The following is a 13,108-nucleotide window of genomic DNA, read 5'->3' on the forward strand; positions in this document are numbered from 1 at the left end:
ACATAATCACCTATCAAACAATGAACAACCTACCAACATACCATAATATATATATATATATATATATATATATATATATATATATATATATATCAAAATAGATGCATCAGTGTTCATCAAACCAGCCCAACCAACCCAACCTGTTTAACGTGTACCAATATCAAATACAGACCAATCAATCAGGATGAAAACATCAATAAAGAAAAAATAAACATCAAAAGATATAATCATCAGCTGCTGCTCATCCGCCTGCAATCCATCCACGATCTCTAGCCACTATCTGTCTCATGGCTGCTCGCCTCATAAACATGACAAGTAGAACCAGAACCCGTCTGTGCACCCTGTCCCCTATGTAATAACTCAATCATACGCTCTAATATGTCAAATCTCTGCTCCACATAGCCAGAGAATGACTCTAAAGTGAGGGGCACTGGTAACGGCACTCTCCTCTCAGCCTGATGTACCGGCTGTACCGGTGTCTGTGGCGGCTGCTGTACACCTGACGGTCCTGCCTCCTACTGTGGCTCAACATCTACTGGCCCTCTCTGTGGTGGCTGAACAGGTGGACCCTCTCTAATCGGCTCCCAACCATATGGTGCCTCCCACGACGCGATGCCTGCCTTCTGTAGGTCTTCTAACCTAAAGATCGCAGTCGTCGGGCCCCTATGCAAGAACTGAGGCTGATATACATCTAAAACCCCAAAATGTGATGCAATCCTAGTAATATAGGGGCCCATATCCAACCTAGCCCTATCGCCACCTCTCCTACCTCGACTAATCGAATCTACCAACAATAAGCGTATGGTTTAATTCCCTTAGAAGTTTCCCAGTATCAAAAAAAATCAATAACTGCTTTCGACACCTCATTACCAACGATAGGCCATGCATTTTTAATAAAACCTGCTGTAAACCCATCAGGACCTGGCGCCTTATCCGAGCCAAAGGAAAACATCGCCTTTTTAACCTCATCAGGAGTAACCGGCCGAACCATATGAGCTGCAACATCCCTCTCTAACCTTTTAGTAAACAAATCAGGAGTCGGATTAAATGACGTATCACCCGGGCAGCCTAAAAAGTGCTCATAATGATCAACAAAAGCTTTCGAAACCATATCATCCGTAAATTCATTCCCTCTAATATCTCGAATGACCTCAATGCGGCTATAGTGAACTCTGTTTTTAAGCGACGAGTGGAAGTATGCCGTGTTCATATCCCCAGCCGCTAACCAGTCCACTTTAGACTTTTGCTTCAAAAAACGCTCTTCATCTAATAACGCAGCCTGATAATCACACCGAGTGGTGGCTTCTGCATCCCGCAACGTCTGACTAGTCGGATCTTTATCAATATCACATTGAATTCTATCAAGCTTATCTCTCAACTCTTGAACTTTTTTGTGCAAATTACCTTGCTGATAAAGTAAAACGCGTAAAAGAGATTTCAACTGCCGAAGTTTTTTAACAACCGAAAATTGATACACACCTCCAATGGTCATACCCCAAACCTTCTCCACAAGCGGCAAGAATTCAGGTTTATACGCCAGAAAATTAGCAAATTTGAAAGACCGGTGTTTTAATTCTTCAGTTTCCGGGAAGCTAACAACACACGGGCAATGATCCGATAACCGAGAAGGATGGAACACCGCAACAGCACTTGGATATTTAGCAATAAACTGAGAATTACCCATAACTCTATCAATCTTTTTCATCAACCCAATCCCTTTTTTTGGTTTCTGATTCCACGTGAAATGGATACCGGAGCGTTTTAAATCTACCATCTCAATGTCATCAACACACTCTTGAAATTCCTTCATGCTCAAAGAAACCGATGAGCACCCCATAGATTTATCTTCAAGGTTCAACGCCGGGTTAAAGTCACCTAGGATGACCCAAGGTTCATTACAAACAAAATTCTAATGCAAAGAAAGATGTTTCCACAATTCCCTCCGACTGATATAATAGTTTGCTGCATAAATTATCGAACAAAAAAATCATTTTTTGCTTCTGTTTAAACATCAGCTGAAGGTGCATAACCTGATCAGACTCCGAAAGCACCATAACATCAAATATAGACGGATTCCAGCCAACAATAATACGCGTTCCTTTATCACATCGGGCTCCATTCGACGTCCAATGCCAAGACCGAAAAACAGACTTACACACTTTAGGAAGATTACTCACCTCCACATGAGATTCAAGAATAGCACATAAACTCAAATTCAACTCCTTAATAACATGGCGAACCTCCGTTTACTTAATGGGGCGGTTCAAACCCCTAATATTCCATGAAGCGATACTAACCATTGAGCACCGATGAAGAAGGAGTGCTTATGAAGAAGGAGTGCTTATGAAGAAGGAGTGCTTGCCCCTTTTATAGTTTCAATATTAATAGTTCCTTACCTCAGAAAACTATCCATCTCAAAGCCATCCGCCTCGTTAAAATCATCAACAAGCTCTTCATCGTCCAAATTCACTTGGGCCGAAGCTGGCCTACCTCCATCCACCTCCTCATTAGTACTCGGATCATTTAGAACATCAAAGGGATTAGAAGACTGAAAATTTGGCGAAACTTTAACCGGCTCTTCCTTCTTTTTAGACACCACAGGCCTATATTCGAACTTTTGCTTAGGCTTATTAACCGGGAAACCAGTTTTTCTAGCAATCTTTTTACTATGCACCCCTGTATACCCTTCCTCGTCAACAACCGGATTGTTATTAGGACGTCTAGTGTGATTTTGCTGCTTACTACCCTTCTCCATCATTCGAGCATTACTTTGATTCAAACCTTGGTGCGGGCAAGTATCATCTGAATGACCAAAGACACAACAATGGGCACAACGAAGAGGGTACCATTCATATTCAACAGACATAGATTCCTTAATAAACCCATCCCCCTCCAGAACCGGAATCGCCATTGTTATCTCTTCTCTAAGAGTCTTATCAGCCGACACCTCTATAAGGGCTCTTGCATAACTACTACGACCCCACATATCCATGCACATCGACGTGGTATATGAATCCAAGAGTTTTGGTTCTCCTATAGTAGTGGCTAACATACTAAGACCATCCTCCGTATACGCAGCAATCGGAACATCATGAATTTTAACCCAGATTTGTACCTTCTTTACTTCCTTTTTCTCTAGCTTAGTCGTCGGGCTCCAAATATTAAGAAAAAGCGGTTGTGATCGAATAATCCACGGACCATCCTCCAAAACCCTCATCATTCCTGCCTCCTCCGCAAACTTGAAGAAAAAATACCCGTTAGAGTTCGTCATAGATTTCAGAATTCCATATTTTTTCCAATTATTACGAACAAAATACTCAACGACCAGGTACGCCACACGATCCCCTAGGAAGTAACCAAACAAGGTATTCGCCATTTTATCTTGAACCATACGCACAGATTCCCTCGGGAGAACAACATCACAACCGTGGTGCACTGTATCACTAGCTAGAGAACGAAACTTCAGCTTTACGGATTTATTTGCAATTAACGAATCAGCATAAGACTTAGGTTTCGGAGTGCTACCAATGTCCACTTTGATTCCCGAAGTCGAACCCTCACATACCGATTTTTGCATACCCGGCTTCATTAGATTATCTGTAACCTGGTCGCTAACTTCATCACTATTCGGCTCCTCATGATTCTGATCAGGTTTCAGATTATCAACCATTACTGGCTCCGTAACCTTTAACAATTCATCAATCATATTGATTTTCCTTGGTTCCGATTGCACATTCTAAACGGTACCCCTACGAGGAATACGTGTATTACCATCAATCTTCAATGGTCTATTCGCAAAACCCTTACCCAAGATGGGAGGTTTCCCACAATCATGCACTTCTCTACCATCCGACTTGGGACGATCAGATATTACAGAATCAACACCTCTCTCCATTATTCAAATAGCCGATCAACCATGCACACGAAATAAACAAAACACCAAGCCGCAAAAAAGAAACCCTAATCCTTTAAACCCTAGTTTCAATCCTCAACCCTTAACCGATTAAACCAACGTATCAATCTAGCTAAGTTAATCTCAGTTAACCGCAATCAATAACAACTAGCTTAATAAATCAGAGAATCGAATTGAAGATCTAGGGCGACGATTTGAAAGAAAAACAGAAAATAACCCTAATTTTGGATTGATCCCTAATGCTAACGAGTTCGTTATAGAGTTTTGATAATCAAGACTCTAATCACAGACTGTTATGCATAAGATCACAAAGAAAAATCAGGAGTTCATGATGAAAAGGGAAAAATCGCCAAAGGAGAGAGAGCTAGGGTTTTTTTATATGCCATTAATTTCAACAATTAAGTGTCCATGTTAATGGATTTTGTCACTTCATCATTACAATATAAGTGAAACGACTAAAATGCCTCTAGAGACTAAATGTGTAAATTTCATATCTACATAATTTCATATATCTTCTTCTTGATCTGATCTAGGTAGACAACTGCTCCAAAATTCGAACAAAACCCAAAATCTTGAACAAAAATCACATAATTTGTTTTATTGTAACTTGTTTCGGTTGATGTATTAATGAACCCACCGCCGCAGACCAAGAGGCAAGAGCACCCACCAGAGGACACGTGGATAACACACTCTCAACACCCGAATCTCGCATACAACAAACCAATAGCCTCCTGAGCAAGCCCATTTTGCTTATACCCAGAAATCATCGAGTTCCACACAACCAAACTTCTTTGTGGCCTTTCATCAAACACCTTTCGGGCAACATCCAATTCACTACATTCGGCTTAAAAACTAACCAAAGCAGTTTGAACAAACAAATCCAACCTATACCTACCAACCATCACATAACGGGGAACAAATTTACCAATCCTCGGAGCTGACAAACTTGCACAAACTTTAATAACAACAATTAATGTGTGATTTGAACACTCTGTTTTGCAAGCTAACATGTGACGGTGGTAGATGACGAATCATGTGGGAATCTGTGTTTGGTGGATTTTTTAATAAAGGAACTGAAAAGGAATGAATTAGGGTTGGGGATGGAGTACAGGAGTTAGTGTGTGTAGAGGATTGAAGTTGCGGTGCAGCCAGATGTAATGAGTTGTGTGCTACACAATCAATCTCTCGAATGTATTATACAATCAACTTTGTTTTCCCAGGGGATTCTCCATTCAAATCATATACCATTTTCTTTCAAAACCAAAAATCTTGAACAAAAATCACAGCTTTATCCATTCAATTCGCACGGGTCCGTCTCGGTGGTGCACGTTTAAGAACCTGTTCACACTATGAAGAATCGCCTCAGCCCCGTTTGGAACCCCGACCCCAAACTGAAAGTCACCAAGATATTTGGGCATATCCTTCCCCACCCTATTCATCGCTACTGTAACACCCCGTGTTACCGAATGTCAAAGTCAAAGTCAAAGTCAAGATTGACTCATTTGACCATAGTTAGTCTATTTTTTTATATTTATGATTTCGTTAGTTGTATTATGTGGAGTAAGTGTTGTTAATCAAAGTAATCGAATGGTCAATCGACGCGAAACGCTAAACGACTGTGAATAGTAGAAAGTAACAATGCGATAAAGTCAATTAATCAATAATCAAGCTAATCAAATCATCATCGAACTCGAAACTCGAATTATGCAACTTTGGTGTTATTATACGTGTGTATGTGCCTTATGTGTTACTTGCGCATGTTTACTTTACGTTATGTGTGGTAATCAATCGAAACTCGAAACTCAGTCGAACTCAATCGAAATCGAATTATGATAATTGGTGGCGAAAAGACAGCGGGAGACATAGGTGATTGTATGTTATATATAGTGGTTGGGATTAAAAGTAATTTGAATAGGAAACTCTATCGTATTCTCACCAATCGCAATCGAAATCGAAATATCGAAAATCGTCGCACCGAACGCTCGAATCAGGCAACTGAACGATCAGGCTCTCAGTCTATCGAACAGCCCAGCCGACCGGACTGCTGTCCGATCGGACAGCCCTTTCCTCTTTTGGAAGCCTATAAATACCCCTGTCATTGTCATGCTTACCATTTTTGGAAAGCTCTGACCGACCAACTCGTGCTCCCCTTCTTTTCTCAGATTCCTTCCGATTCCGGTAAGATTTCATCCTAAATCTTGTACTTTCTTGATCTATACACACTCCTACACCTTTCTACCTTTCAAATATTGATTTCTAACCGTGAAATCATCAAGATTCAAGTGTTCTAGGATGATGTCATCATGGTGTTCTTGAAGAACTTCATGTTTTGGCCTCAAGCCACCAAGAATCACTTGGATCTAGCCGATTTCCACATAAACAAGCAAAGATCTTTCATAGATCCGAACATTTCTCAGTGAAAAGGATTGAAAGATGGTTTTTCCAACTTTCTTTCAACTCTTTTACACTCAATGCCTTCAAATCGATAGGAACGGAGCTTGTGCCGACTTGTTAATCAATTCGATGGTTGCACGACTCAAGACCCGGATTCTATCCACGAGGTTCACCGACCTCGGGTTAAACGTTAAACTCCATTCTGAATAATTCACCGGCCGGATTTGGGTGATTCCTGTCCGAGCAGGAAGAACAAGTAAGAACGAGGGTTCTATGGTTCAACTCGTTGTCAAAGTACCTCGATATAACGTCAAACAATCAAAACAACCAAGTGTTAGACGACAGGACGACCAGGTCAGGAAGCTGACCAATCGGGTTGACTGTCCGAACGGATAGCCCAGCCGATCGGACAAGCCAGCCGATCGACCAGGCCAACCGATCGGCTAGCACATGGCCCCACACTTAACAATTTCATGAAGTCTAGTATTGAACGAAGTGCTGTTCGATTGGACTACGGCCTGATTTGAATTACTCTTCGGATCATGAGATACTATGCTTCAACACTTAATCGTTTTTCAACTTGTTCAACGCATTGGAGAGCCACCCGATCGGTCAAGCCGTCCGACCAGGTGACACCCTGACAAGAACTTGTTGTTGAAGTACCTAACCAATCGGTTAAGCCGGCCGATCGAACGAACCGTTCGATCGATCGACCTAATGGTAAGGATACTTCAATGTTTTCAAATGCTACAACGAAAACCTCAAAAGGTCAAACCATCACACACAAACACATCCTCCTCAAAGGAAGAAACAATCCACTCGAACAGTCCATCCGATCGGCCTACTGACCGACCGGACAGACTGTCCGAACGGACTGGTTAACCGAACGATCAAGTCGTCCGACCCTCCAACATTTGTTTCCATTTTACGCGTTGCTTATCGTTATGCTATCGAACTATTCAGGCTAACCCTACTCTCACGTGCTCCCTTCAATCCATCAATCACTGTGAGTATACTCGAACCCTTTTTGCTTTAGCACTTTTGGGTGTTACATACGTTACTTATTCTAAATCACAATCGGACACACTACTCAATTACTTTAAACGCTAACCGTTACCGCATGTATTACATGACTAAATGAATGCTTGTTGTTATGTTTACACGTGGAATGATGTCTACCTGCCTTAACGACGATAGTACTATAGTTTGGACTCAGCACACGTTCACACGGGGGTTGTTAAGGACAATTACTTGCATGGATTACGGTGGTAATCATGTATTGCGAACTGCCTCGGGCAGTCAACCCGCAGTCATTGGTATCGATAGATCCATGTCGATAATTAACATGCTTCGTTTTCCTCTGTGTACGTGCTGGTTATGCGTAAACTATTTCGAACTCTATATGCTATTATCAAACTTGTATGCTCACCTTTACATTTTATGTATTGACTTTATTTTAACGTATGTGACAGGCAATTAGGATGCTTATCTGCTAGGAAGGCGAGCTTAGAATAAGCGTCTAGAGCATAGTTGTCTGTAGATCTTGCAGATTGAGTCTCTAGAAGCATTTGAACAATTTTTATATTTAAATCTGAGTTGTCGGAACAGAATATTTGACTAGTTGTGATCTATAATAATTTGTTTACTGTTTAAGGTACGGTATGGGACGTATTATATAAATTGAATGGTAATGATAGTTGTTATGGAAACTTCTGGACAATCTGTTTCGCTCAGTGCCATGCCCCGATGATTCCGCCGTGTGACAGATTGGTATCAGAGCCATAACTATAGGGAACTAGGCTAGACTCGACCTAGTCCGGGTCGAAGTCTTAGAAACCTAGACTATAGTTAAGAACCAACAGACCAAGCTTATGTGCTATATATCCTGCTAATTCTCATCATCACCGCACTCGAATTTTCAGACAACGACGAGTGACTCAGTCGGGATTAGGTGTGAAAACCGCAACTCTCGACTAAGTCACTGGGTTAATATTGTTTTATCAATGATTTCTTCATTCTTTTCAATTACGAACGTTTGTTTAACGAGGGGAATTATATCAAATTAGGAGTGAAATCCATATTTTGATGAATAATCTCCTCAATTTCACTAAAACAAGGAAGAAGTTGCTAAGCCAGGGGTGAAACCCTAACCTTGACAACTTGCTAACTACTTTTAGTTGACTTTTGCTCATCTCACCAAAGCCTCGACAGACTCCAACGACCTGAACTCACTAGTATAACCTAGGGAATACGTGCTAAATGCCCAAGAATCGAGGCGGAAACACGATCCCGAAAGTCGAAACGTGACGACAAGTCTATTGAGAATAGTTGAATCGCTTTGGGTAGTCGATGTCTAGTAGCTGCAGACGATCTGATTCTCGATTTTATGAGTCAGCAGCTGCCACTCTGACAATTCGTCGATTTTACGTGTAATTACCTGTTTATGTGTTTAAATTTTTGGAGGATTATTCGATTTTTGCTATCACTTCGATCAACACACACGACTCGCATTGCTCTTCTATCTCAATACGGTAACAAGTCGCTACAATATAGACGATATTATGCTATGATATACGCTTATACTATACTCGACCTGCTATACGATTATGCTATACTACTCCATATGCTATACACGACCAATATATATACGAACGACACGCGAGCTTTGAATGATAGGTTTCTGTATTCTGACTACCTCTGTGATTAAATAGGAATGTGCTTCTGTGTTTATGTGTCTCTGTGCTCTACGTGCCCTACGTGCTTGTGTGCTTCTTTGACTACATGAATCTGTGATTATATGCTTATGTATATATGCGATACGTGTTTCGACGTGTTCCTAAGCTTTAGTAAGTAGTAGACGTGTGAGGTGAGATTCGATTTTGATGTGTCTGAGACCTACGACGATGTCTGTTGCAGACCATGTCGTCATCCGGACACCGAACCCCACTTACCCGCCAAGAGAAGAGAGACAGACGTCTTGCTGCTATCATCGCCAAGTAAGTAGCAAAAGTTGTGAGCGATGTCTATGAAAATGTCAGCAAATCTTCTGAGGAGTCGAGAACTGAAGCTCCCAAAGACGCTACAAAGACTGTTTTTAGCTTTAAGCAGTTCAAGGCATGTGGACCAAAGGAATTCACCGGAGAAGATGGCCCAACAGCCATGTTTCAATGGTTTGATTCCATCGAAGTCACTCTGCGCCAAAGCGGCTGTCCAGAAAATCTCCGTACCCTAAACGCAACCGGCGTCTTCCAGTCCCGAGCTCTAGACTGGTAGACGGCCGAACGAAACAAACGCGGGAATGATGCAGCTTATGAGCTGACATGGAAAGAGCTGAAAGCCATCATGATGGACGAATTCTGCCCTCCCCATGAACGCCAAAAGCTGGAGGACGAGTTTTGGAACATTAAGTAGAAGGATGGAGATAACACTGCCTTGACTGCTCGCTTTAAACAGCTCAGCATCATCTGTCCCGATCAAGTCAAGACGTCAGACATGGCCATCAAGAAGTACATTCGAGCTCTACCCGATTGTGTTGCCGATTTTGTTCACGCCGCGAAGACCTATCGATCGAGGAAACTTACTTGCTTGCCGTCGAGATCAATGATAAGCGGGTAAAAGCTGGTTTCTAGGATAAGCCCTCCAAGTCTCTGCATCAAGCTGCCATTGCACCGACCGCTGAAACCGCCACTGCTCAACCATCCAAGTCATCACGTCGCAAGAAGAAGCACAACAACAACAGCGCCAGCAACAAGAACTGTGCTGTCACTACCACTGTTGCTCCTTTGTAAGCCGTACCGGCTCAGCAGCAGTCTCATCATCGACCAGCACCAGTTACTCAAGCGCCGCAAGCAAAGCATGCTTACACAGGTCCCCACCCGCTCTGCCCCACATGCTCATATCATCACCCGGTGGGTCTTGCCTGTCGTTTCTGCGCTCATTGCAATTTGTACGGCCATTTCACTGCGAATTATCGCTATGGTCCTCGTCAAGCCCCAGTTCAAGCCACTGCTCAGCAAGCTCTACTCCCAGCCCCACAAGGCCAACACGCAGCTCAAGCACCCGCGGTCAATGCTCGAGTCTGCTTTGCATGTGGTGACCCTAACCATTTTGCAAACATGTGCCCGAACAGGGTTGTGAAGCAAGAGCCCCAGCAGCAGCAACAAGCAGCACGTGCCAGAACCTTCAACATCAATGCTCGCCAAGCCCAGGCTGATAACAACGTGGGTAAAGGTACGTTCCTTGTGAATGGTATTTATGCATCGTGTTTGTTTGACACTGGAGCCGATAACTGCTTTGTGTCGTTTGAATTCGAGAAGCTCCTTAGTCGTAAGCGTTCTTATCTTCCCTCATCATTCAAAGTTGAAGTCGCTACTGGAAGAACTGTCGCCGTTAATTCTGTTCTTCATGATTGTACTCTCGAGCTCAACAATCACATCTTCCCAATCGACCTTATTCCGATGCAGCTCGGAAGTTTTGACATCATAGTAGGCATGGATTTTCTTCGCGAAAACCATGCTGAAGTTGTGTGCTTCGACAAGATTCGATTTTCGCTCGCGAATGGTGATTTATTAGGTGTGTACGGTGAAACTGCTTCGAAAGGTCTCAAGCTCATGTCATGTGTCCAAGCTAGCAAGTATCTCCGCAAGGAATACAGAGCTTTCTTGGCCAACATCGTAATAGTGGAGAAGGAAAAGAAAAGGAAGACAAAAATCAGAGACGTCCCTATGGTCCGTGAATTTCCTCAGGTGTTCCCTGATGATCTTCCCGGATTACCGCCCAGTCGTGATATCGACTTCCGTATCGACCTCATTCCTGGAGCTAACCCCATAGCCAAAGCCCCATATCGACTCGCGCCATCCGAAATGCGGGAACTCTCGAACCAACTCTAGGAGTTACTTGAAAAAGGCTTTATTCACCCGAGCACCTCTCCTTGGGGCGCGCCAGTCCTCTTTGTTAAAAACAAGGATGGGTCGTCCAGGATGTCCATCGACTATCGGGAACTGAATAAGTTAACCATCAAGAACCGTTACCCTCTACCTCGCATCGACGATTTGTTTGATCAGCTACAAGGTGCTACGTGTTTCTCGAAGATCGATCTACACTCAGGCTATCATCAGTTACGTATTCAGGAAGAAGATATACCCAAAACCGCTTTTCGCACTCGTTACGGCCACTATGAGTTCGTTGTTATGCCTTTTGGTTTAACCAACGCACCCGCGGTTTTCATGGATCTGATGAATCGTGTGTGTAAGCCGTATCTTGACCGTTTTGTCATCGTGTTCATCGACGACGTCTTGATTTATTCTAAATCGAAAGCCGAACACGCGCAACATCTACGTTTGGTTCTCGAGTTACTCCAAGGGAACCAACTCTATGCCAATTTCTCCAAGTGCGAATTCTGGTTAGAAGAGGTTCAGTTTCTGGGTCACATCGTGAATAGTCAAGGTATCCATGTCGACCCTGCGAAGATTGAAGCAGTTAAGAGTTGGATTACACCAAAGAACCCGTCTGAAGTCCGTTCTTTTCTCGGATTAGCGGGCTATTATCGACGATTTATCGAGGGATTCTCTAAGATCGTTGTGCCGCTTACCGCCCTTACGCATAAAGACAGGTCTTTTGTTTGGGGAACCGAACAAGAGTCTGCCTTCCAAACCCTCAAGCATAAGCTTTGCAATGCTCCTGTTCTCTCATTGCCCGATAGGAATGGCGATTTCATTGTCTATTGTGATGCTTCCAACCTTGGCCTTGGTTGTGTCCTCATGCAACGAGACAAGGTTATAGCTTACGCTTCTCGACAGCTCAAGATCCACGAGAAGAACTATATAACCCATGATCTCGAGCTAGGCGCGGTTGTCTTTGCGTTGAAGATATGGCGACACTACCTGTATGGTACCAAGTGTACGATCTTCACCGATCATAGGAGTTTACAACACATCTTTAATCAGAGAGAACTCAATATGCGTCAACGCCGATGGGTAGAACTCCTCAACGATTACGACTGTGAGATTCGTTATCACCCAGGCAAAGCAAATGTCGTTGCCGACGCGCTCAGCAGACGGAGTTATTTGCTCAGTATTTGTAATACCCAAGCCTAACACGATCTCGAAACCCTCATCCGCGAAGCCCAACATGCTTGCTTTAATGAACACACTTTGAAGAAGGAGAAAATCTATCACGATGGAGCTCAGCTTGTAAGCAAATCGAATGGGATCTTCTATTTTCTAAACCGAATTTGGATCCCTAAGCGGACCGAATTGCGAAAGATTTTAATGGATGAAGCCCACAAATCCTGGTATTCTATTCATCCCGGTGCCGATAAAATGTACCAGGATCTTTGCTACAAGTACTGGTGGCCGGGCATGAAAAGGGATATCGCTCTCTATGTCGGAAGATGCCTGACTTGTTCAAGGGTCAAGGCTGAACATCAAAGACCCTCTGGTTTACTCGAACAACCGCCAATCCCTATATGGAAGTGGGAGAGTATAGCTATGGACTTCATAACAAAGCTTCTACCCACGTCATCAGGTCACGACAGCATTTGGGTTGTCGTTGATCGTTTGACCAAATCAGCCCACTTTTTGCCAATACGAGAAGACTACAAGGTGGAACGATTAGCCCGAATCTACACCGACGAGATCATTTGTAATCATGGTACGCCTCGTGACATCATCTCTAACCGTGATGCTCGGTTTATGTCGCGATTGTGGGAAACGTTTCAAGCAGCTCTTGGTACGTCGCTTAACTTAAGTACCGCATTCCATCCTTAAACCGACGGACAGACTGAAAGAACGATCCGTACTC

The 13,108-nt window shown here is 43.1% G+C and overlaps 1 protein-coding gene across 1 annotated transcript; it reads right to left on the reverse strand.

Annotated features, from left to right (window-relative positions):
- Positions 1 to 515: 515 nt before the first annotated feature.
- LOC110875662 lies at positions 516 to 1,837 on the reverse strand. The gene is made up of 2 exons (XM_022123863.1): positions 901 to 1,837; positions 516 to 784 (listed from the first exon to the last, which is right to left on the reverse strand). Exons 1-2 carry the CDS (start codon positions 1,835 to 1,837, stop codon positions 516 to 518), a joined length of 1,206 nt encoding a protein of 401 aa, XP_021979555.1.
- Between the last annotated feature and the right edge of the window lie 11,271 nt (positions 1,838 to 13,108).

This window comes from Helianthus annuus, chromosome 9 (genome assembly GCF_002127325.2).
Source record: "Helianthus annuus cultivar XRQ/B chromosome 9, HanXRQr2.0-SUNRISE, whole genome shotgun sequence".
NCBI classification, from domain to species: domain Eukaryota; kingdom Viridiplantae; phylum Streptophyta; class Magnoliopsida; order Asterales; family Asteraceae; genus Helianthus; species Helianthus annuus.